Consider the following 25,817-nt stretch of genomic DNA (forward strand, 5'->3'; position numbering starts at 1 on the left):
GGAAAGGCCACAAATGAATTTAAGCGTGTGAAAGAATACTCATGTCAGAGGCATGAAGGAAACTTGCCCTGAGTCCACAGTGCTCTGCTGTTAGGAGCTGGCCTCGCTGTGCGCAGCGGGAGGGGTGGTGAGGTTACTGGGCTTTAAAGCACCCTTCCAACCCGTGAGCCCTGCATTCGTCACCCTTGGTTGGATTCTTCCTGGGCTGGGAGAAATGACTGCTTCTATGAGGAGACCATGTGCCAAGGTCATGTGTTAGGAAGTCAGTTGCTGTGAGAAATGACCAGTGTCATGTCTGTCTTTCAGCCACCCTACATCCTGTAGCAGTTCTGCCGAGATCATGTCTGTGCTGTTCTTCTACATCATGAGGTACAAGCAGTCAGATCCAGAGAATCCGGACAACGACCGATTTGTCCTCGCAAAGGTATGCCAGTGGGGAGCCCAGGGCTGCTGTGGTGCTTGCTGGTTAAGCCCAGTTTGAACAGCCACCATGTGGGAACAAGACCTGAAATGGGCCTCGTTTATCATTTTGGTTCTTTTTTTGCGTCTTAAAGCTTTAGTGTTCCAGTGAGGGCCACTTGGAGCCCTGTGATGGCATGGTAGGAAGGGTGGCTTGGGAGAGCTGGCTGTCCTACCTTTCCTTTGGTCATACCCTACCGCGCCCCACTTAGCATGAAAGCTTCCTCCGTGGCAGGGTTATGCTGCTCCCACCCTCTGTGCTGCCTGAGCAGAGGCAGGCAGCCTCAGTGAATCCCACTCACTGAGCCTGGGGGAAATTGAGCGTAACTGGGAGGGACATCCCACCCCTGTCAGTCAGCTTCCTCTTCTTCTATGTTTCTGCAGATCTGACCTGAAACTGATGGGGCACTTCTCATTAGATTGGGCGCAATACCAGCCACCTCATGATGTTGGGGGATAGGAAAGAAAAAACCTTAAGGTCAATCTGTGTGGCTGGTTTGATGCCATCTCAAAGTACACTGTGTCCCGAAACAAATTAAAACCTGGCTAAGGGCCGGGCGCAGTGGTTCACGCCTGTAATCCCAGCACTTTGGAAGACTGAGGTGAGCGGATCACTGGAGGCCAGGAGTTCGAGACCAGCGTGGTCAACATAGCAAAACTCCGTCTCTACTTAAAAATAAATAAATAAATAAATAAATTAGCTGGGCGTGGTAGCACATGCCTCTAATCTCAGCTTTTTGGCAGGCTGAGGCACAAGAATTGTTTGAACCTGGGAGGCAGAGGTTACAGTGAGCTGAGATCGTGCCACTGCACTCCAGCCTGGGCGATAGAGCGAGACTCCATCTCAAAAGAAAAAAAAAACTCTGGCTGGGTAGAGTACTGTGTCTAAATAGAAATGTCAGATTAGCACAGTGGAAAGTAAAGACAAAAACTGGGCGTAGTTGAGGTGCCTAAAGTTCATAATTGTGACCCTTGTCTTGGTGTCTGAACCATAATGTCAAAACGGTTTGGCAAAAAATAAATAGAATTTACATGTGTACACGCATGTGGGGAGAGAGAGAGGAAGTAAATGCCTTCCATTGCTTTTAGTTGGTTATTGGAGGTAAGCAGTATACAAGAAGGAATCCATTGTGCTAGTCTTTAAACATTGTCTGTAAACTTGAACTTTTTTTACTTTTTTTTTCTTTATTTTTGGGGGGAGATAGAGTCTCGCTTTTGCCCAGGCTTGAGTGCAGTGGCTCAGTCTCTGCAAAATGCACCCCTGACCACCTGGCCTCAAGCAGTCTTCCCACTTCAGCCTCTTGAGTAGATGGGATTACAGGCATGCGCCTCCACGACCGGCTAATTTTTGTATTTTTTGTAGAGACAGGGTCTCACTGTGTTGCCCAGGCTGGCCTCAAACTCCTGGGCCCGAGCGCCCACCTCTGCTTCCCAAAGTGCTGGGATTACAAGCAACAAGCCACCACTTCCAGCCCCCTTTACAATGAAAATTGAAAAAAAAAAATTAATGTATAAATGCAATATGGGTGTTTAGATTTCTGGTTTAAAATAAGGAAAGGCTGGGTACAGTGGCTCACACCAGTGCTTTGGGAGGCTCTGGCAGGAGGATCTCTTGAGATCGGCCTAGGCAACGTAGCAAGACCCCAATCTCTACAAAAAATACGAAAATTAGCTGGGCATGGTAATGCACGCCTGCAGCTACTCAGGAGGCTAAGGTGGGAGGATCACTTGAGCCTGGGAGACAGAGAGCAAGACCCTGTCTCAAAAAAAAAAAAAAAAAAAAAAAAAAGGTCTAGTCATGTAACAGCTATCAGAGCCATTGGCCTTAGGGGATGAAGAGGCTTTCTATTGGGCAGCAGCACACCAGGCACTGTTCAGCTGCCAGAATTTGTGTGTTCATCAGATTTAGCTGGTAGATTAAATGGAAACAAAAGAGAAAACACGTGAAGCATTAGTCCATTGTGGTTTGCCTGGGGACAGGACAAACAGCCATCCTCCAGGCAGAGCAGATCTGTATTCCAGCCTTTCACCTCCCTGAATTGTCTACCCCCACAGCATAAGGGTTCTTAAGAAAGACACCCACGTGGGAGCACTTCTGCCATAACAGGCATCATACTGATGCCTCACCATTTTCTCAATCTATCCTCACTTTACTCTTAACCTCCTGTCACCTAAGGGGTCTCTGGTCTCCATTGCACCGATACTGTCTTTGAGATGGGCCCGCTGGCCTCACACTTCACAGCTAGAGGGAAGCAGAGTTGGTCTGTACTGCTGAGCCCCGGCTCGGTCCATTATTTTGTAGGACTTCCAAGGGCATGCAAGGCGACTGGGAGCCAGAGCTTGTTACGTGAGTGTGGTGGATGCCATAGGAAGGGAGACGTGACTGGAGACATAGTCAAAAGAGACTTGAGTTGAGTGGAACAGTTGTGCTGGGCTGGTAATGCAGAACCAAAAGGGAGTCTCTGATGGGCACAAAGCATGCAGAGAATGCCGGAGAAGGTCAAGAGTACCCAGGGAGTAGCAGAGGGTAGGAGGCAAGAAGCAGGAGATCTGAGAATCATAAATACCATCCATCCATCTACAGTAGTGATGACCCTGCTCTTCTCTGCTGGAAAGGCACTGACATTTGAGCAGAGGAGGGTGACAGGCAGGAAACAAACTTGTAAGTCAATAGATGGAGTGTCAGGTGGGGCCAAGCATCTGGGATCAAGTAAAAGTGGAGGAGGTAGGAGGCACTGGTTGAAAAAGAATGGTCCAGAAAGACCTCAGTGCTGACGCTTGTGTAGGGATTTGGAAGAGGCAGGAGAGTGAGCTGTGCCCACATCCAGGCACAAGCACTCCACTAGTGGGTGCCATGAGTGCTAAGGCCCTGAGGCAGGTGTATGCCCACTGTGTTCAAGGAACAGCAAGGAGGCCAGGGTGCCGGAGCAGTGGGAGGGAGAAATGGAGGTGATGGGGACTGGGGTGGGCAGACAGGTGCAAAAAGTTGAGCTCTACTTGGTCAGAGGTCGGAAGACCTTGGAAAGTTAACAGAGATGTGATCGGTCAACTTCAGTTTTAACAGCCTCCCCCTGGTGGCTAGATTGAGAATGGCTGTGCGGGAGGCTGGGAGGCCACTGCGGTGACAGAGACAAGGGATGTTGAAGACCAGGTCGAAACGGTGGCTGCAGAAGCTGTTGGGTAAATTCAGTATGCTTGCAAGTTGGGCCTCTCCAGTCAGTGGAGCAGCTCTTTGGCCTGACCTTGTGGCCCACAGAGGGCCACATTTTCTGCTTGGGATAGTGATGGCCCTGTGCCTGCAAACAGAACGTTGGGGATGGGGTAAATGCTAGTAGAAAGGGATTCATTTGTAGCATGGGCACTTCTAGATGACCACTTGTAAGATCTCAGTTGACCTGAGTTTTATAAACCAGGGAACCAGAATAGTCTGCTTTTTGTTTAAGAATCCATATCCTCCATAGGATTGAACATCTGATTTGTACATGACCGCGAAAGGCCATGGGAAAATGGCAAAAATCATACTTTACGTTTTCTGCTTTGCACTTAGGCTCCAGCCACCTTTGCCATACTGTATGGATTAGCTATTGACTCCCTGGGCAGGGACAGTGGATGTCTTCGCCACCTTAGTCACCTGAGTTTCCAGCCCAGGCTGAGCCCTGGGCTTGACCCACTGTCCACTTGTAACGTTGATCGGAAGCTTGGGGTACATATGGGTGTGGGGAAGAGGAATTCACCCAGCGGGGCGGGAGGGGCCGTTTGGATGGAACACTGCTGCACAGCTGACAGGAGCAGCCTGCACTCAGTGCGTGAGTCCACCTGATAACATGTCCTGCAGCTGCATCAGGGTTCCCTGGGTGCCTTCTCTTACAGAGACTGTCGTTTGTGGATGTGGCAACAGGATGGCTTGGACAAGGACTGGGAGTTGCATGTGGAATGGCATATACTGGCAAGTACTTCGATCGGGCCAGGTAAGGCTCTTACCCAGAAGCCATTTAACTGCCCTGCGTCCCCCTTCCTAGAGTCTCAGGGGACAGCCACCTATCTCCGTGAGGTGGAGAGCCCTAAAGGGCTAGTCCCCATCACATCCCGTGGTGACCCCTCTGAAAGGCTTCCCTGTGCCTTCTCCCCTCCTCGGGCGGCTGCCCCGCTTCCTATCCCATAGGTCTGTTGAAAGGTTTCAGCTGCTGTTGCCTTTCTGTTCTATAGCTTTTTTAAAAACTTCCAGCACTTTAGTGGGGTCTGGGATGTGTGGTTTGTTTTTGAGACTGAGTCTCACTCTGTGGCCAGGCTGGAGTGCAATGGCACGATCTCAGCTCACTGCAATCTCTGCCTCTCAGTTTCAAGTGATTCTCCTGCCTTAGCCTCCTGAGTAGCTGGGATTACAGGCATGCACCACCATGCCCAGGTAATTTTTGTATTTTTAGTAGAGATGGGGTTTCGCCATGTTGGCCAGGCTGGTCTCAAACTCCAGACCTCAAGTGATCCGCCTGCCTTGGCCTCCCAAAGTGCTGGGATTACAGGTGTGAGCCACTGTGCCTGGCCGGGTGTGTTTTCTTGATGGGAACACTCACATCGTTGGTTGTGGAGGAATTTACTTCACAGCAGAACACGTTTCCAAGTGGGGTGTTTTGATTGTGATTATCGTAAATAAGTTGTAAGAACAGAACTAGAAAGTGGTGGCTGGGGTTGGTGACGCATGCCTGTAATCCCAGCACTTTGGGAGGCCGAGGTGGGCGGATCACTTGAGGTCAGGAGTTCGAGACCAGCCTGGTCAACATGGCAAAACCCCCTCTCTACTAAAAAATTCAAAAACTAGCTGGGCGTGGTGGCGTGGGCCTGTAGGCAGGAGAGTCACTTGAACCCGGGAGGTGGAGGTTGCAGTGAGCCAAGATCATGCCATTGCACTCCAGCCTGGGTGACAGACACTCCTGTCTCAAAAAAAAAAAAAAAAAAAAAAAAAAAACCAATTAGAAGATGGCAGTGCTTTAAAAGGGAACTTACCAGGAAAATGAATGTGTAAATGTTTGGGGAACTTAAGGGTGCTACTTTCCTCCCCTTCCCCTCTGGCCCTGTTTGCTTATTGATAAGGAAATGTGGCAGAAGAACCTAAAAGTTCCTTTACAGTTAGAAAGAGAAAACTAGCCAGAGGCAAAGCCTGTTTGTGAGCCCCAGGCTCTTCAAGCTCGGCTTCCTTAGCTGCTGGGCTGGGGCAGAGTTGATGACGGAAATTGTGGGAAGTGGATGGTCCGGAGCAGCTGCTCCAATTGCTTCCATTTCTCCTCCTGAAACGCATTTGCTTGGTTGGCCCAGATGAGCCCCCACAGAGTCCTAAACCTCTCTTGTCTTGCTCCAGCTACCGGGTGTTCTGCCTCATGAGTGACGGCGAGTCCTCAGAAGGCTCTGTCTGGGAGGCAATGGCCTTTGCTTCCTACTACGGTCTGGACAATCTGGTGGCGATCTTTGATGTGAACCGCCTGGGACACAGTGGTGCATTGCCCGCCGAGCACTGCATAGACATCTATCAGAGGCGCTGCGAAGCCTTCGGGTAACTGTATTCTCTTGTGTTTGATTTCTATTCTGTCCTGCCCCCTTCATCTCTTGTAACCCAGCCTGCTCCTCTGTTGGCAGGTGGAACACTTACGTGGTGGATGGCCGGGACGTGGAGGCGCTGTGCCAGGTGTTCTGGCAGGCCTCTCAGGTGAAGCACAAGCCCACTGCTGTGGTGGCCAAGACCTTCAAGGGCCGGGGCACACCAAGTAAGCAAGCGCTTTCCTCTTGCTCTTGGTTGTTAAAAGCATCTGTCCGCTCAGCAGCAGAGGCGGGGAGAGGCTTAGATGGGCCTAGGAAGATGACTCATTTAGTGAATAGCAATTCTGCCTGGAGTATATGCTGGAGGCTCCTGCTCTCTTATTTTCACTAGCTAGTGTCTGCTTAGCGTAGGAGGGGACATCAAAAGCCCTAGGAGGTGGACAGTGATGTACTATCTGCACGAGGGAGTGGCTAGGAGTACAGCCCATTGGAGGACTGACGGGGAACAATCTCTGTGGTTAGTAGAATCAGAAAGTGTGCTGTGTGTATGAGCAGGTGCAGAAATAAGAGTGCATACTTAAACACGTGCCTAGGTCCACACTTTTCTGGAAGAACCCTGGGAGTTGGGGAAGAAGGGAGCTTGGAATCACCAACTATCACATTTCAAGGCTGACAGCTGAAACTGTTTATCTCAATTTAACTCATTACAAAGAGTGTGGTTCCTGGATTTTTTTTAAGACTATAGACATTTTAGAATAAAACCGTTCTGTGACTCCTACCGAAAATATAGTTTTACTCTGGTACCCTCCGTTCAGTAACTTATTTTGCCAGTGTGCTCCCGGCAGGACCCTGGGTTTTGGCCTTGCCTCTGCCTCCCCGTCATAGGCCCACACATACACCCAGTCCCCTAGATTACATATCTTGGACCCATTCACTCCTCCCCGTCTCTGCTACCATGGCTGTTGCCACACCCATCATCTCTCCCAAAGTTCCAGCTGGCCTGCCTCCGCACCAGTCTCTACACTGCCACCACAGTGATCTTTCTATAATGGATCTGATCACTTTCCCCACTCCAAACCCTTCAATGGTTTGCAATCTTGGTTTAGATAAAACTCAAACTTCTCATACCCACAAGACCCACCCTCCATGGTCTGCCCTTCCTGTCTCTCCAGCCTTATCATCATTCTCCCTTCCACTCACCAGTGGCCCTCAGGGGCATAGCTAGGTGCAGTGGCTTGCACTTATAATCCCAGCGACTTAGGAGGCGGAGGTGGGAGGATCACTCGAGCCCAAGGAGTTGGAAGCTGTGGTGAGTTATGACCACCTGCTGCACTCCAGCTTGGGGAGGAGTCATAGCGTGAGACCCCTGTCTCAAAACAGAAAGCCTCAAGGCCTTTATCCAAGGTGTTCTTTCTGGCTGCAGCAGCATCCCAGGCCCTCCGTGCCAGGTGTTCCTCCTGTGAGTCCTTGGGTGACGTCTTTTTCATCAGGGTCTGTTTTTCAGGTGACCTCATAGGCACTCATTAAATATTTATGGATGGATGCCTTTTATTTGTTTCGTTACAGGTATCGAGGATGCAGAAAGTTGGCATGGAAAGCCAATGCCAAGAGAAAGAGCAGATGCCATTATCAAATTAATTGAGAGCCAGATAGAGACCAGCAGGAGTCTTGACCCACAGCTCCCCATTGAGGACTCACCTGAAGTCAACATCACAGATGTAAGGATGATCTCTCCACCTGATTACAGAGTTGGTGACAAGGTAGGCAGAAAGGTGGATAATTGAATAAATAAGGTATGTCAACTGCTTTGTTCTCTAATGTTGTTCATATATACATAGGATTCTTCATTTATTCTGGTCTCCACGGACGAATTAATTATTAGAGTAACATATAACAGTTTATAAGCAATAAAGAGAGGTTTGCCATTTTAAAAAAATAGATTTAGGGGTACAAAGTGCAGTTCTGTCACATGGATAGATTTTGTGTAGCGGTGAGGTCTGGGCTTTCAGTGCACCCAGCATCAGAGTAGTGGACATTGCACCCAGTAGGTGCTTGATCCTTCACCACTCCTAGCCCCCCTTCTCTTTTATTAGGTCTGATTTTTATTTTTGGCTTTCACGTGTGCGTCTGAATTTCTGATTGGCCCATTGCTATGTATTAACTCCTGGTGTGGTGTGCCTTTTTATCGCTTCCTAACTTTGGTTTGTGCACGAAACTGCTACAATTCTGTATCTCCACTAAGAATACTGGTCCTAGGCGGGCTGATCTTTTGAACTTACTCTCTGAATTACACAGGAGCAGGCCAATTCATCAGAAACCTCAAAAAGGAATAAAATTATGCACAAAACTCTGAATATCAAGTCCTTTTGGTTTTTAGCATGTTTACATCCTGCCTTCTGGTATAGCAGACCTGACATAGGCGAGTTCTCTATGGCCTGGAGGAAGTAAGATGGCGAGCCTAGGGAGGAAGGACACACTTTCTGACCCTTCTTTATTTGGAGAAATTTTGAGTGTTGTTTGTGTTTTCTTAGCCTGGTAATGAGGGTTAAAAATAAATGAATTTTGAATACTTGAGAAATCAGAAGATAAAAACCAGAAGAAAGAAAAAGGTGTATCAACAAAGGGGTGGCCAGGCACAGTGGCTCACACCTGTAATCCCAGCACTATTAGGAGGCCAAGGCAGGAAGACCACTTGAGCCCAGGAGTTCAAGACTAGCCTGGGCAAAGTAGTAAGACCCCATCTCTACATACAGTTTAAAAATTAGCCAGGCCATAATGTGATTCCAGCTACTCTGGAGACTGAGGCAGGAGGATCACCTGAGCCCAGGAGTTTGAGGGGATAGTGAGCTATGACTGGGCCACTGCACTCCAGCCTGCGCAACAGAGCGAGACTGTCTCAAAAAAAAAAAAAATTTTTTTTTAGAAAACTTTGTAACGCCATAGTTGTATAATTGGTATGAAAACATGGGAAGGGGGGGGAGCATTTTTAGGAATACATAAAATATCAAAGTTGACTAAAAGAGGTATAAAAAACTTAAATGGATCAATAGCCCTAGAAAAAATGGAGAAAACTATCCAAGGGCTATCCCCCAAAGCTCCAGGCTCACCAGGTTATATAAGAGTGACTCATTTTTAACCTTCATGAAAAAAGTAATTTCTAAACTGTTTCACATTTTTCCAAATACGGAGGAAGATGAAAATGTCATCGCGATTTATTTATGAGGCGAAAATGTGACAAAGCTAGCCTAAAGAAAACGGTAGAGCAACTTTATTTGTGAATAGCAAGATAAGAATTCTAAATAGAACATTAACCCATCTCAACTTCATTAGTACATTTAAAAAGTTAAGTGAATCAGTGAGCTCAAATTAGTAATGCAGATGACTCATGCCAGGAGATGTTCTAGTATTAGGTCAAAGGAGGAGGGGAAGTGTGATCATCATACACACTAAACAAAAGCAATTCATAAAATTCAACTTTTTTTTTTTTTTTTTTTTTTTTTTTGGAGATGGAGTCTCGCTCAGTCACCCAGGCTGGAGTGCTTGGCTCACTGCAACCTCTGCCTCCTGGGTTCAAGTGATTCTTCTGCCCCAGCCTCCCAAGTAGCTGGGATTATAGGCATTCGCCATCATGCCCAGCTAATTTTGTATTTTAGTACAGACGGGCTTTCACCTTGTTAGCCAGGCTGGTCTCGAACTCCTGACCTCAGGTGGTCCACCTGCCTCAGTCTCCCAAAATGCTGGGATTACAGGTGTGAGCCACCACACCTGGCCAAGTAATTTGAAAAAATATAATGAGAACCATTGATGTCGGAAATCTCACTCCTGAGCTGTGGAGTGTTTACCTGCTTAGGAAGTGGGGGTTGGGGGGGGTGTTAACTAAAAAGAACACAATTTGAGAAAAACTTGGGTGCCACATCAGCTATTTAGTATGGATTTAAGATTGGCTAGTAATCCATGTTTATGACATTAAAGGAAATTTTTGGTGAGTCACGAATTTACTTTCTTCAAGATAGATGATAATTTGTCATTCTACGATATGGTACCTTCCTTCTGTAGTCATTCCTTCTAAATGCATTTGAAGAAACTCTACCACCTGATTCTTTCTTCTAGATAGCTACCCGGAGAGCATGTGGTTTGGCTCTGGCTAAGCTGGGCTATGCAAACGACAGAGTCATTGTGCTGGATGGTGACACCAAGTACTCTACCTTCTCTGAGATATTCAACAAAGAGTACCCTGAGCGTTTCATCGAATGCTTTATGGCTGAGCAAAACATGGTGAGTGTGTAGTGTCTCTCAGGGCTTCTTACAATTGCCCACTGGACACAGGAGGCCCAGCCTGTGCTAGTTTTTCTTTCCATTTATGAAAGCAAAAGGACTAGAAAAAAAATTCTAGGGAAACAGGAGGCAAGTAGCCAGGTAGAGTCTGAGAGGTAGCTTCTAGGTCTGCTACGAGGGCCGTAATAGACTACTCGGCACTCTCTGGGCACCCTCTCCAAGTTGGCTGAGGGCAGCAGGCCCAAGGCCACAGACAGTGGGTCCTCTGAGCCTAGAACCATCTGAACCCAGGGCTCTGGGCCTGAAGCATCCCAGGCTCCCTAGTAGCTCCTTCTGCCCAATTCTGCAACCACCCAGAGGCACATTGGTTGAGGAGTCACAGGGAATGCAATTTCTTTCTCTCCACTGTAGAGGGGCCTAATATATCACAGAATTGCAAATGTTGTACTTACTGCAATCACAAGAATATCAATACTTAGAGCTGGTGCCTTAGGCAAAGCCATTCTGCTTATCTGTGCCTCAGTCTCTCCCCAGAGTGGTACTAATGCAGCGAGTATCTCAAGCACATGCACACAAGCACACCTCTCTCAAGAGAGGAAGGAGTTACTGCCAGTAAACCCTTTGAACTCTAAAGCTCTGTGCGTCATAGATGTTGCCCATCTCCTGTCATTATGCCAGAAAACCACAGGCCAGCAGGTCTTATGTGACCACCAGTGACTTTATGTGGAACAAGTAGTAGTTAAAAGAATTTTTTTTTGAGACGAAGTCTCGCTCTGTCGCCCAGGCTGGAGTGGAGTGCTCGGCTCACTGCAAGTTCCGCCTCCTGGGTTCATGCCATTCTTCTGCCTCAGCCTCCCGAATAGCTGGGACTACAGGCGCCCGCCACTACACCTTGCTAATTTTTTTGTATTTTTTTGGTAGAGACGGGGTTTCACTGTGTTAGCCAGCATGGTCTCGATCTCCTGACCTCGTGATCCGCCCACCTCAGCCTCCCAAAGTGCTGGGATTACAGACATGAGCCACCGCGCCTGGTCAGTGTTTTAAATTTTTTAAAAATTAGTTGCCAGCATTTAAAAATCAGATTATAGGTGTGGTGGCACAAGCCTGCAGTCCAAGCTACTCGGGACTCTTGAAGCAGGGGGATGCTTGATCCTGGGACTTTAATGCTGCAGTGTACCACTGCCTTCCAGCCTGTGAAACAGCGAGACCCCATCTCAAAAAAGAAGAATCAGGAGGTCTTATATAGAATACACATTTCTGGATTCTTTTGAAAAATGGGAAGAACTGCTACCACAGGGTGGCATTCCCTCCTGACGCCAGTTGACTGAAGCCAAAAAGCACCCCTGTTGAGATGGGTACCCCCACAGCTCCCCATGCTCTGCTGGGCCATTTGGTTTTTCTGTTGTTTTTTGTTTTTTCAAGATGGAGTTTGTCTCTCTCTTTGTCATCAAGGCTGGAGTGCAGTGGCACGATCTCAGCTCACTGCAACCTCTGCCTCCCAGGTTCAAGCGATTCCCTTGCCTCAGCCTCCCAAGTAGCTGGGATTACAGACATGCGCCACCACGCCTGGCTAATTTTTGTATTTTTAGTAGAGACAGGGTTTCACCATGTTGGTCAGGCTGGTCTCCAACTCCTGACCTCAGGTAATCTACCTGCCTCGGCCTCCCAAAGTGCTGGGATTATAGGCGTGAGTGCCCGAGCCTGGCTCATTAAGCTATTTTCATTTTGAATGGAAAACAATGCAATCTATAATTTTCTGGATTGATGCTCCTGTCAAAAAGTTTGCTCCCCACCTCACTGATTCCCTCAGCACACAGCCATGTAGTCTTCTCCGTGCTTGCTGATATGTTCTCATAGTTGGAAAAAAGTTGTAAAGAAAAGGTGAGCAGGCCCAGGCTTGGGATGTTTGGAGTGCAGAGGGAAGGCCAAGTGGTAGAAGCATGGTGAACACAGAAGGGTCTCCAGGGCCCAGGTCATACGGGCTCTTATAGAGGCCCTGTTCAGTATCTGTGGTTCTCTTGCAGTTTGCTGGGAAGCAACTGGAGGGCTTTAAGCAGGAAAGCAACAGCCTGCATTTTCCAAAACTCTGAAGAGTGAAGAATGGCTTCACGTAGGAAAGGGAGGAGAAGGAGAGGGTGACTTGGACCAGGGCAGTAGCTGTGGAGTCGGAGGGAAGCAGACTTGTCACATATTGCCTTGGCAGGAGAGCCAGCAGGATGCCAACAGCAGGTGTCAGGACAGGAACCAAGGCTGGCACTTGAGTGTGGGCGACAGCACCTGGGGGAAGGTGGTGTCACCTCTTGAAATTGACAAGACTGGGGGAGAAATGGACTGGGGGGCACCAGCAGGAAGGAGCTCTGTGTCGGCCTAGGGGGTTGGGGCACCTGTTAGATGTACGGAGGGGAGACAGTGGTATCAGATGGCTGGGCAGTAGATCAGTCAGTCATTTTCACATGTGGCTGCTCCACACCGCTAGCAGTTTTCTAAACTACATATCCCTTGGCGTAGTTTTTAAGCTAACATCATTTTTTTATTTTTGTTTTTTGTAGAGATGGAGTCTTGCTCTGTCAGCCAGGTTGGAATGCAGTGGAATTAGTCATGGCTCACCACAGCCTAAACTCCTGGGCTCAAGGGATCCTCTGGCCTCGGCCTCTTGAGGAGCTGGGACTATGAGCATGAGCCACCATGCCTGGCCACATCTAAATTTTTAATCACAAATGTAAATAGTTGCAAAGGACGTAGTTGTTCATATATTGATAGTTTTGATATTTTAATACTCAAATCATGCCGTTAAAGATGACACTGGCTGGGCATAGTGGCTCACCTGTAATCCCAGCACTTTGGGAGGGTGAAGCTGGAGGATTGCTGGAGTTCAAGAGTTCAAGACCAGGCTGGGCGTGATGGCTCATGCCTGTAATCCCAGCACTTTGGGAGGCCGAGGCGGGCGGATCATGAGGTCAGGAGATTGAGACAGTCTTGGCTAACATGGTGAAACCCTGTCTCTAATAAAAATAAAAATAATAATAAAAAAAAAATTAGCCAGGCATGGTGGCGGGCGCCTGTAGTCCCAGCTACTCGGGAGGCTGAGGCAGGAGAATGGTGTGAACCCGGGAGGCGGAGCTTGCAGTGAGCTGAGATCGTGCCACTGCACTCCAGCCTGGGCAACATAGCGAGACTCCATTTAAAAAAAGAAAGAGTTCAAGACCAACCTCAACAACATAGTGAGACCTGGTCTCTAATTAAAAAAAAAAAAAAAATTCATGCTAAGCCACTTCTCTTTGTCAGAAATTAAATCCCTTTTTCTACTTGATTTCCAATTTCCATTCCATTCATTTCCCCAATATATCTTTATGCATGAAAGCCTTTGATTGATTGTCCTGTCATTTTTCTCTGCAACAAAAATATGCATATAAATTGAGAGCTTTTTAAAAAAAATTATAGGTCTCTGAGCATTAGGTTGTTTTTTTCCTGGACTGAGATAGAGTTTTTATTATTATTAGCTAGTATGTTAGTGGATGAATATACTTGTAATTTGAATGTGATAGCATTGAGAACAGATTCTGTTCCTGTTTTTCATTTTAATGATGTGCTACGAAACCTTACATGAATAAGTAGATGGGAAGGGAAGTTTTGTTGGAGGAATGTCACTCAATTCTTTGAATTCCTTCCCAGTTATAAGCCAAAAAAATCACATACTGATCTTTCATGTAAAGTTGTTTATAAAGATTATTTGCAGAGTTGACAGTTGCATTAATGAAGTTCTTTGCTTTCTCTCCGCCAGCGGAGTTATTTCAAACTGTCCTTTTTGCTTGGGTCTGGAGGTTCTTCACTCCAGGATGATCCCCCTATAAGAGTCAGGTGACTGAGAGCATGCCCTTTGGGGATCAGGTTGCTAGGAGGTGATTGTTAAAAGAGACAGTGGGAGACCTGGGGCAGTGGTTCACACCCGTAATCCCAGAACTTTGGGAGGCCAGCCGAGGCGGGTGGATCACCTAAGGTTAGGAGTTCGAGACCCCCCTGACCAATATGGTGAAATCTCGTCCCTACTGAAAATACAAAAATTAGGCGGATATGGTGGCAGGTGCCTGTAATCCCAGCTACTCGGGAGGCAGAGGCAGGAGAATCGCTTGAACCTGGGAGGCGGAGGTTGCAGTGAGCCAAGATTGTGCCACTGCACCCCAGCCTAGGTGACAAAGCAAGACCCTGTCAAAAAATAAAAATAAAAAGACTGTGGAAGGGAAGCATGGACCCTCCTTTTGACAGATGAATGTAGACAAGAGTTGATGTGGAGTTTGGGATCTTGAGTGTAACACCCACAGCCACATCCCCTTTGGAAAGCCCGTGTGTAGCCCCAGAGAGGTTTGTATTCTAGTTTGAAGCCTACTGGGGTATTTGAGCCCAGACTTCTGGGGAAGTGGGGTGAGGAATGGCAATGTAAAGTGGGGTTCATTACCAGTATGCAGATCAGGGGAGCATTGGGCCAGATGCGACTTCCCAAGGATGCCGCAGGGCCCTGAGGACTTGCCCCAGCAGCGCCCATGAGGCGACAGCACGGGGCCACTGCCACACTGCAGAAACCGAGAGGAGGAAATGTCTTGAGATAAGGGGCCAAGTCAAGTCACAGGCCAGCCAAGGTCAGGCAGCCTCTTGGTTTTGTGGCTTCGAGGTACCTTGTGGGGATGGTAGCCTAGATGAAGTTGGCTGGGAAGAACGTGGAAAATGAGAAGGAAGGGCAATGACTCTAGGCAAGTTTTGAGAAGTTTGCTGTGAAGGAGAGCACATATGTGAAGGCAGGACAAGGCAGAGATGGGGTGTGCAGGTAACAGGTGCTGGCACACGCCTGAATGGAAACGGAATGATCCAAGAGAAAGGGAGGTAGCACAAGAGGGGAGGAGGAGCTGCATGGCTGGGGACCCCTGTGAGAAAGGAACAGGATGCATTCAGGATGTCCTGTCAGGGCGTGGACCCTGGAAAACTGCGAGCACCAGGAGGGCAGGCAGGAGAGACTCATCTCTTGCTTCCTAGGAGCTATGAGCTGAGGGCACCATCTGAGCAGGAGGGACAGACGGGTGCCCAGGGTTTGAGGAAAGAGGGGCGTGGGAAGGACGCATGCTAGAATTTCAGAGCAGTTCACCAGGTGCAGAATGGGGGTTATCGTGGGGGCAGTATCCAGGGATGTTCTGATTCATGTTCTCTGTGTTGCAGGTGAGCGTGGCGCTGGGCTGTGCCTCCCGTGGACGGACCATTGCTTTTGCTAGCACCTTTGCTGCCTTTCTGACTCGAGCATTTGATCAGATCCGTATAGGAGGCCTGTCTGAGAGCAACATCAACATTATTGGTTCCCACTGTGGGGTATCTGTTGGTAAGGGTTCTAAATGCCATCATCTTGATAGCCTTCCTCCTTCACAGAGAAAGATAAGCATGTGATTGGTTAAACCATGAATTTCCTTATGGTTCCATGAAGTTTGATTATTCAAGTCTTTTTCTTGAAAGAGCCATATTGTTCTTTAAAAGTGTCAGACACTCAGGGCAACTTTTGAAGTGCATCTCTCGGTGGTACTGTTGTTTCAGACAGTGAGAAACAGTTGCCTATCCTGAGTGCCCCTTGTGTGTTGAGCTGTGTGCAGGTTATGGACAGGACTGGCAGAGTCATAGAGCCTTTTCTGCCCTCGCTGTGGTTGCAATCTAACTGAAGGTGAACAGCATCACAGAGGACAAGGAGCATTCTGGCTGGCTGCACAGCCTGCTCAGGTGGGAGGGGGGCTGGGACCACCACTCCCTCCTTCCTGCCTAGGGCAGCGAGAACGCTAGAGCATGACACAAGGCAGGAACTCTTACAAACACGCCCTTCTCAGAATAGTATTCACCTGGCAGGTGGGCTAGAAGGAAACCACAGGCAACGGAAAGCCGGAGAGGGGATTGAAAGAAGGTGTGCAAGGTGGGAGAAAGCCATGGGGTGGGGAGGGGGTCTAAGAGTGAAGAGAGAGGTGAGTGTGCCTCCTAACAGATGGAGCACTCTGCGATGGTGTGAAGAGCAAAACACACCGATCTCCAGGATTCCTCACTTGGGAAACGTCAGGGAGTCATTTTCATGAATGACAGAAATGACATGGGAAGATGAGCCAGCTGGCGTGCCTGTGGCAGGCAGATGGGCTCAGTAGATATGGCTGCACACACTTCTAGAATGCCAGAGGTGCACATTGGGGAGCCATCTCAGGGACTCCATGGGAGAATGAGGCTGGACAAGATGGCTCTAGATGGAGCTGGAGTCACGGCTGTCTGGGTGAAGCTGGAGGCACAGGTGGTGGCCAGGGAGAGGAGGCGCGGTAGTGTTGCAGGGGCAGAGGGGCCTAGGTCCTTGAGCCCACGTGTGGCTGTGTTCAGTGTCAGTTTTGAAATAGTCGCATGGAGAAAGTGGCGCTAGGTTCCATCCAAAGAAGAACTGAAAGGCTGGGCGCAGTGGCTCATGCCTGTAATCCCAGCACTTGGTGAAACCCCATCTCTACTAAAATTAGAAAACTTAGGTGTGGTGGCGCGCACCTGTATTCCAGCTACTCAGGATGCTGAGACAGGAGAATTGCTTGAACCCAGGAGGCAGAGGCTGCAGTGAGCCAAGATCACACCATTGCACTCCAGCCTGGCGATAGAGATTTTGTCCAAAAAAAAAAAAAAAAAAAAAAAAAAAGCCAGGAAGTGGCTCACACCTGTAATCCCAGCACTTTGGGAGGCCGAGGCAGGTGGATCACCTGAGGTCAGGATTTCGAGACCACCCTGATCAATATGGTGAAACCCTGTCTCTACTGAAAATACAAAACTTAGCCAGGCATGTTGGCACATGACTGTAATCCCAGCTACTTGGTAGGCTGAGGCAGGAGAATCACTTAAACCTGGGAGGTGGAGGTTGCAGTGAGCTGAGATCGCCCAGTGCACTCAAGCCTGGGCAACAGAGCGAGACTCTGTCTCAAAATAATAAGTTAATTTAAAAAAAAAAAAAAGCTGGGCTGTTGAGGTTAGACAGTGGTCCTAGGCAAGGCAGTGTGCATGGTGACAGTCCCCTTCCTACCTGAGAGGAGCTAAGCCACCCAGTGCACAATAAGATTTCTCTCACATTTCTGGCCAGAAACTGCGTTCCCACATATACCCTAAAGTACCCTGTAGCACCCTCAATGTGCCTTAAAGGTGTGTTAACTACTTGGAAGGCCTGGAGAAATGAAAAAGACCACTTTGGTATGTAAAACCCGGTCTCTGGATGTATAAAAGGTAGAGCAGAAAAGGTAGAACAAAGCCTGAGGACCTTCCTAAAGAGCATGGGTTCAGAGGCTTAGCAGGCCAAACTCAGGCCAATTCTCAGCCATTGTGGACAGTAGCTTGGAGAGACATCTGAAACGTCAACTGGGAGCCTAACCCGAGGCGTCACAGTGTGATCTCAAGGGAGACAGGCGTGCAAGAACACAATGTAAATGAGTTACAAGGATGCAGTAGGACCATTTATGGGGCTCTGCTAGAATTTGGGACATCCAGTGGCAATAGGAATAATTGCTTCTTCAGAGCTAGAAGTGCGTGGAGGGCAGGTTCCTAATGGGGTTATGCTCATGTTTTCATCGGGCTGTGGTTCTCTCAGGTGAAGACGGTGCTTCCCAGATGGCCCTGGAGGATATAGCCATGTTCCGAACCATTCCCAAGTGCACGATCTTCTACCCAACTGATGCTGTCTCCACAGAGCATGCTGTTTCTCTGGCGGCCAATACCAAGGTATTTTTGAGGGGACACTAGTTTCAGACAGAAAATGCTTCTGGACTCTGCTACTAGTTTCATACTGATGATTGGACTTTTTTTCTCAGCAAAAAAGTGATAATTCATTTTAGAAAATTTGGTGATAGAATTTTTTATAAAAAACAGGTGATTATACACACAAACACATTTGCTTTGTAAAAGAGTCAAACAGTACAGGATACTGAACAGAACCTGACAGCCTGTCTCAGTCAGGGCTCAGCAGAAGATGCAGGGACCATTCTGGGTATTGTAAGCAGGAGAAGGTGTTTAACAAAGGGTGCTTAAGAAGCTGCAGGAGCAAGCCCCAGGCAGAGTCCCAGACTATAGTGTTAGCCCCCAGTGGCTGCAGCCAGAGGTGAAGAAGCCACTACAGACGAATCCGTGTTCCCTGGCCCTGGCTTGCCTTTGGAACAGCTTAGGGTGCCAAGAGTGTGTGGGACCTCATGCAAGGGCATCAGATGGACAGAATCAAATTCCTGTTTAGAACCTAGCTGCACGGGAGACAGGCAGTGTGGTCTTGATATTTCCAGCCTGTCCTGCTAACACTCAGCAGGCTCCGCTTGCCACCCTGTACCTCACCCATGCCCCATACAGGTAACCCCTGGCACAGTTGGGGTGGGGACTGTATGTTCCCTTTCCAAGCACTCATGGGTGTTTCTTTGATTTTTTTTTTTTTTTTTAATATAAGCGGGTTCCCACTTTACATATTACTATGTACTTTTCTTTCTTTCTTTCTTTTTTTTTTTTGTTTTTTTGTTTTTTTGAGACAGTTTCACTCTGTCACCCAGGCTGGAGTGCAGTGACATGATCTCGGTTCTCTGCAGCCTCTGCCTCCGCCTCCCAGGTTCTCCCGCCTCAGCCTCCTGAGTAGCTGGGACTAGAGGTCGGCTCCACCACGGCCGGCTGATTTTTGTATTTTGGTGGAGAGATGGGGTTCACCATGTTGGCCAGGCTAGTCTAAAAATTCCTGGCCTGAACCGATCTACCTGCCTTGGCCTCCCAAAGTGTTGGGATTACAGGCATGAGCCACCGCACCTGGCCAATTGTATACCTTTAAAATTAGTTTATCTTAGAGATTGTTCTGTGATTTCACACATGCTATAGGATTTCATTTCTAGAAAGGTCAAGAGAGGCGCAAAACAACATTAGGTGATAGAAATTAGAGTAGAGGTTGCTTCTTAGTGGGTGGAGACTGACTGGAAAGAGGCACAAGGGCTGTGCTGGCGGAAACGCTGCTGGGCTTGGATGAGGGCTCCACAGTGGATGCAGCATTCAGGAAGTGCTGAACTTAAGATGTATGCATTTCACTGCAGCTGAGTTATGCCTCGGTGAAGACACTGAATAAAGATGGGTCATGGCGTATGAATGAACAGTAGTGACGTTTCTTGCTATATTCGTTTATAATGCATCCATTAATATGTATGTAAATTAACAAATACTTTAGACATACGAGTGTTCATTTATACTGGTGAATGTTTATGTGCTCAAATTGGTCATAAAAATGTATTTACATCTGATCGGAAAAGGGGCGAGTCATCTTGTATTCAGATAGATGTTTATGGTCTTTCTAAGGATGAAGCATTACAAGCTATTGTGGCAAAAGTTAATGTTTTAACATTCTTTTCTGGGCTTTCTAGTCAATGTGAGTCAGTGCTCCTGCTGTGAGTTAATGTTCTGTGCAGACAGAACAAGTCAGTGAGTATTGGGGAATCTTCCAAGGGGATTGGTGTGATGGCACGGGGAGCTTGTCCTTCAGGGCAGCCCCAGGGCCCTGCTGGGACGTGTCGTCCACTGGCTGTATATGGTCACCCCGTGCTCCAAAGCCTACAGTTTTAGTAAAAAGAGCTGTCCTGCTCACACCCCTCGCTCACTTCTTTCAATGTCTGTTGTTGGAAATTCATTGTTTGCTTTTCTAAACCATGGCTCCATTTATGTCCTAGGGGATATGCTTCATTCGGACCACCCGACCAGAAACTATGGTTATTTACACCCCACAGGAACGCTTTGAGATCGGACAGGCCAAGGTAAGGGCTTCAGCGCTCCAGCATTATTCAGTATCATCTCCTGTAAAAAGAACACTTCTGAATCTATCACCAGGTATCTTCAGGGTTGAGACATCATCCTTTCTTTGCTGTCACTTTTTTGAAAAACAATTGTGACCTTTACCTGCTTTTCCTTGGGAAGGAACATTCTATGAACTTCAGCTTAGCCTGATCTTCTCTGCTTTCCAAATGGAGTCTTTTGTTGTTGAGCTCAAAGATAATAACATGAAGCCACTTGAGCATCGTGGCTGTAATTTATCTTGGCCGCAACCTAAACAAAACAGAAGCCAGCACTTTGGGAGGCCAAGGTGGGAAGATTGCTTGAGGCCAGGAATTCCAGAGCAGCCTGGGCAACATAGTGAGATTCCAACCATCGCTACAAAATTTTTAAAATTAACTGGGTATGGTGGCATGCACCTGTGGTGTCAGCTACTCAGGAAGCTGCGGAAACAGGATAGGGGAGCGCAGAATTCAAGGCAGCAGTGAGCTATGATGGATTGCACCACTGTACTCCAGCCTGGGTGACAGAGTAAGACCCTGTCTCTAACAACAAAACAAGACAAAAAATAGTAGAAATCACTTGAAATGAATAATCTGTTAGGTTCAGATTTTACAGATCTGAGACCAGGAATAAAAGGGAACATGATCTCTGGTATTCTCGCAAAAGCTCTGAGAAGTTAGGTTATCAGCCCTATCTTTAGATGAGGATTGGAGAAGTTAAGTGTCTTACTGAAGGGTTTACAGCTTGTGAGTACCAAGACCAGAATCCAGGCCTGAGTGGTGAGCCCAATCTCCCCAGGCCTACCTACCACACTGACCATCCCCTGCTCAGCCTGCCTGTCAGGGCCATGCATGGGGAAAACCAGAAACCTCTATGGAGAAAATAAGTGACTGCTCATCACCTACGGAGTGGAGCTTGCAGACATTTTGGCATGCTTCCTTCCTTCCTGTCTTTGTTCTAGACATATATGTATATTTTACACACTTGGGATCGTACTGTATAGAAAGGTTTGCCCATAGCCACTCTTGAAAGAGCAGCAGGTAACATCCGATTTGGTTGCTAAGGACTAGGCTGCTCCAGAATTCACAGTTGCAAGTGCTCAGAATGGCCAGAGTGCTGCCATAAAGCAGACGTTTCCAGAACTGTCCACTGTGTGTCATGAGATAGCTGGGAAACGCCACCGAATAGAAAAGTCAGTGTTCACCTTTGGTGTTAACTACAGGTTCTGTTTCTATGGGGAGGGTCTCTTGACATTCACATGGTTTGCAGAGCTTGCTTATTTCTGTAATCTTTTTTCTAATAATTTTCCTGTCCTGACAAAAGCAAGTAAATTTACTGCTAATAAAGGATGTGAGTTAAATGTGTGTGATAACATGCATGGCATGGATCGTTAGAGGGCTGGGCTTTGCAAAGAGGACATGAATATGTGTGCATGCGTGTATATGTATTTTAAGAGGCCAGGGCATCCTCAAAGAATGGGGTGGCTCAGAAACCCTATCTGTACTATCAGCAATGGTTCTTAAGCTACAGGGAAACCTATACAGAGAGGAAGTGGAGAATAATTCCAGATGCCTCCGATGGGTAGCTTTGGAGGCAACTAAACTATGAAAGAAGCCCAGGAACTCTGTCTTCGCTTGCAGAATAGTATGTTACTGAGAGCGAGGGCTTTGATGTCAGCCCCGCCTGGCTGTGGGTCCCAGCCCTGCCCTGGGCCACTTCCTCCTGCTTTGAGATTTGCTTTCCTCAGCTGCAGAATGGTTGTGCCACTGAACAGATCTTACAGGGAGGCTGTGAGGGTTCTCAGAGCTCAGGCACACAAGATCTTAGCACTGAGCGTGTTTCCAGTGCCCAGAGTGTTCCCATTAACGTGTTAGTCATTGGAGTCCAATATTTGCGTGCGATAGTGAGCTCTCAAACCAGACTCCTGATGGGTATGTGGCATATCTATGCTCCAGGACAGCTGGAGCAGTGTAATTGTCTATCAAAAAGTATGTGTCCTGGCTCGTAAATGCATCTGATTTTTTTAGTAGCAAATTATTAAGGAGTGAAATTGTTAGAATTGGAGGATAGCAGCATAGCAAAGTGCCTTCCACTTGGAGATGCATTCTGTGTAGTAACCACGGTGTTCTGTTTTGCTGGCACTATACCAGGTCCTCCGCCACTGTGTCAGTGACAAGGTCACAGTTATTGGAGCTGGAATTACTGTGTATGAAGCCTTAGCAGCTGCTGATGAGCTTTTGAAACAAGGTCAGTTGGTTGAGTCTGAGCATTGAAGTTCAAACTGGGAAGAGGTAGGACTTCAGCTACCTCCTATGCCCTGAGTGCTCTTTTTATTTTTATCCCTGCATGTTAGTTAGCTAAGTCTGTTTCTTGTACCAAGCTGGTTTTTGCTGTTTTGCAGATATTTTTATCCGTGTCATCGACCTGTTTACCATTAAACCTCTGGATGTCACCACCATCATCTCCAGTGCAAAAGCCACAGAGGGCCGGATCATTACAGTGGAGGATCACTACCCGCAAGGTGTGTGTGGGCATTGGGAATGCTTTGGAAGGTTTGGTGTTTTTGTTTTCCTTGATTGGCCACGTGGCATGCTCTCAGGCATCACCTATAGTCTACCTCTCACCCAGCATGCCTTTGTTGTTTGGTGTTCACTAAGCGTGGGGCCACGCTCATCCACATCTGTGTGTCCCCAACAGAGTGCACAGTGCCCGGTCACCAGGTCGGGTCAGTGGCAACACAGAGGAGTGGCTATTGCAGGCAAGCGAGGCATCATGAAAAGCATCACTGTGTCTTTAGGTTTGGAATGATGAATAGTATGCCCCAGGCCAGGCATGGTGGCTCCCACCTGTCATCCCAGTGCTTTGGGAGGCTGAGGCAGGTAGATCGCTTGAGGCCAGCCTGGTCAACATGGTGAAACCCCAGCTCTACTAAAAATACAAAAATTAGGTGGGTGTGGTGGTGCACACCTGTAGTCCCAGCTACTTGGGAGGTGGAGGCAGGAGAATCACTTGAACCCAGGAGGTGGAGGTTGCAGTGAGCTGAGATCATACCATTGCACTCCAGCTTGGGAAAGAGTAAGACTCTGCCTCAAAAAAAAAAAAAAAAAAGTGTGCCCTGATGAAAGAAGCAGGAATAGTGCCTTGCAAGCAGAGAACACAGCAAGTGCAGAAAAACAGTGTGTCAGGGAGAAGGGACTGGGGAGTGTTTGCGCCTGGAAAGGTTAGGTGGGACAGATGATGTGTTGCAAGGAAAGCATCATGTGTCCACGCGGCAGGGGCCCTGAGCCTGCACAAGTGGTGCCTGATTCTCTTGAAGGACTCCTGGGACCCAACACACAGTTGCCCTCACACCTGAGGTTGATGACAGGGAAACGATGCAGGGCGGGATCCACCAGGGCAGGAACAAAGAATCCTGCCCCAGCCTTCCCCTGGTCCCACAAGGGGCATACTGAGAAGTGCCTCCCACGCATTCAAAGGCCTCTATGTGGTGAGGCTTTAAGGCTGAGGAGCTGCTTTCACGAAAGGGCCTAACATCCTTGTTTTCCCAGGTGGCATCGGGGAAGCTGTCTGTGCGGCCGTCTCCATGGATCCTGACATTCAGGTTCATTCACTGGCAGTGTCAGGAGTGCCCCAGAGTGGGAAGTCCGAGGAATTGCTGGATATGTATGGAATTAGTGCCAGACATATCATAGTGGCCGTAAAATGCATCTTGTTGAACTAAAATAGCTGTTAGCTTTTTTCTTTTGGCCTCTTTACCCTTTGTTTGTGTTTGTTCCAAAACCCCATTTAAATCTATACTGTCAGGCTTTGTTTCTTAAAAACAAAGCCAGTTAACACCTTCTTTCATCACTAGTTCGGAAATTCAAGCTAACTACTTATCCTTTAAACGGTGACTGCGGATGCAAGTACCACTGTAATTTTTGAATCATTAAAGGGAGTTACACAACTTTAAGTGAAAAAAATAGGTAACAAAACAACCACCTGATAGTAAGTTTTCTGATAAGACTATAGATAAGTGGTAGAGGTCATCAATTCTTCAAAAGTGTTTCCTTCGTAACTGGTAGAGGTAATAGTTTTTTCAGTGTGTTTCCTTCATGAGTAAAGAAAATGTGAATTGAAGTATAGATTGCAGTAGCCTAGGTTCCACAGCACAATAACACCATGACACCTACTGCTGTTCCCACCTTGGAATTCTGTGCCATGCCACCTGCAGCCACCCTGGAATTCCCTTCACTGTTTGCCTTAATCTTCCCTCCACAGTTGAGAGGCTGTCAGGCAGCAGCGAAAGCTTGTTAGGATGTCCTGTACTGCTTGTGATGAAGGTCTCCACACTGTACTGTTCAAGTCAATGTTAATAAAGCATTTCAAAAGCAGCTGCTTTATTCAGCACGTGCCTTCTGTATGAATCAGTTCCTCAGTGGTCAGTTCCTAAATAAGGAAAGAGCTTTTATCTAAACCAGAAGGAGAATGAGCCGTGGCCCCCACCAGTAAACCTGGGAAAGAATAACGGGCTGCAGAGGAAGCACTTGCTCAAGAACAACACATGGCCTGAAAAGCTGTCCCTGAGCTGATGCCTTGCTGTCAGCTATAAGCACATAAAGTATGTGGCTAGAGGGCAGGTGCAGTAACTCACACCTGTAATCCCAGCACTTTGGGAGGCCAAGGCAGGTGGATCACCTGAGGTCAGGAGTTCAAAGACCAGCCTGGACAACATGGTGAAACCCCCTCTCTACTAAAAAATACAAAAATTAGCCAGGCATGGTGGTGCGCACCTATAATCCCAACTACTCAGGAGGCTGAGGCAGGAGAATTGTTTGAACCCAGGAGGCGGAGGTTGCAGTGAGCTGAGATCCTGCCATTGTACTCCAGCCTGGACAACAGAGCAAGACTCCACCTCGAAAAAATTTTTTTAAGTGTGTGGCTAGAATCAGCCAGAAAAAGATGAACCTGAGCTTCAAAACTAGATTTAAAATTCTACTAGATGTGTCTGCTGTGTCACATTCCTGTTTTGGCTTTGCTTTTGTTTTGAGACAGGGTCTTACTATGTTGCCCAGGCTGGTCTCAAACTCCTAGCCTCAAGTGATCCTTACGCCTGGACCTCCCAAGGTGCTGGGGTTGGAATTATAGGCGTGAGCCACCATGCCCAGCACATTACTTATTTTGCCCAAATTACGTGGTCAGAGATCTTTGGTGTCATGACCAGTGTGACTGAGGAGTTGTTCCAGAATGTGCGGGATAGAGATGGAAGTACTGGCCTGGGGCTTGGAGTCCTCAGGAGCTTTTCCTACTCCTGCCCTTGTAAGTCACTGAGCTGGTTTCCTGGCCTGTAAAATGAGCATGATGCTGCTGCTTATTTCATAAAATTTCAAAATTTATTTTGTAAAAATAGTTTCTATAGGGTGATTGCAGAAAATTTAGAAAATTCAAAGAAGCAAAAATTTTTTTACCTCACTTATCTAACTACTTCAAGGTAATCACAGCTTCTCACACTCCAGTTTTACTCAAAGTATACTAGTGGTTTTCATTCTTTTTATGGCCACATACTATTCTGTTGTACAGAGATAATACATTTTCTTCTTCCATTCAGTTGATGAATGTGGATTAGTTCCACTTTTGTCTCTTGTGAATAGTGTTCTGACAATTCACATATTTTGTGAAGGAGTAGATGTCACAAAATACGTGAAAGATTTTGTGTAGATGTAGATTTTCCCTTCTTAGGGATGTGTATACTAGGAGTG

General features: G+C 47.5%; 1 protein-coding gene across 1 annotated transcript; it reads left to right on the plus strand.

The window, feature by feature from the left end:
• Positions 1-172: 172 nt before the first annotated feature.
• Positions 173-24,449, plus strand: TKTL1 (transketolase like 1). Its single transcript, XM_030933514.1, has 12 exons — positions 173-424; positions 4,330-4,427; positions 5,813-6,004; positions 6,088-6,215; positions 7,555-7,748; positions 10,099-10,263; positions 15,469-15,625; positions 17,885-18,015; positions 19,977-20,060; positions 22,230-22,326; positions 22,481-22,600; positions 23,628-24,449. Exons 1-12 carry the CDS (start codon positions 341-343, stop codon positions 23,798-23,800), a joined length of 1,623 nt encoding a protein of 540 aa, XP_030789374.1. The 5' UTR covers positions 173-340; the 3' UTR covers positions 23,801-24,449.
• The last annotated feature ends 1,368 nt before the right edge of the window (positions 24,450-25,817 follow it).

The sequence above is a fragment of the Rhinopithecus roxellana genome, chromosome 7 (assembly GCF_007565055.1).
Source record: "Rhinopithecus roxellana isolate Shanxi Qingling chromosome 7, ASM756505v1, whole genome shotgun sequence".
Classification (NCBI taxonomy): Eukaryota; Metazoa; Chordata; class Mammalia; order Primates; family Cercopithecidae; genus Rhinopithecus; species Rhinopithecus roxellana.

Excerpts from the sequence above, each read along its gene's own strand:
- TKTL1 (XM_030933514.1), top strand. The coding sequence starts at position 341 with ATGTCTGTGCTGTTCTTCTACATCATGAGGTACAAGCAGTCAGATCCA. Across the intron at positions 10,264-15,468 it reads TTATGGCTGAGCAAAACATG|GTGAGCGTGGCGCTGGGCTG; the intron begins GTGAGTGTGTAG and ends TCTGTGTTGCAG. Across the intron at positions 22,327-22,480 it reads TGATGAGCTTTTGAAACAAG|ATATTTTTATCCGTGTCATC; the intron begins GTCAGTTGGTTG and ends GCTGTTTTGCAG.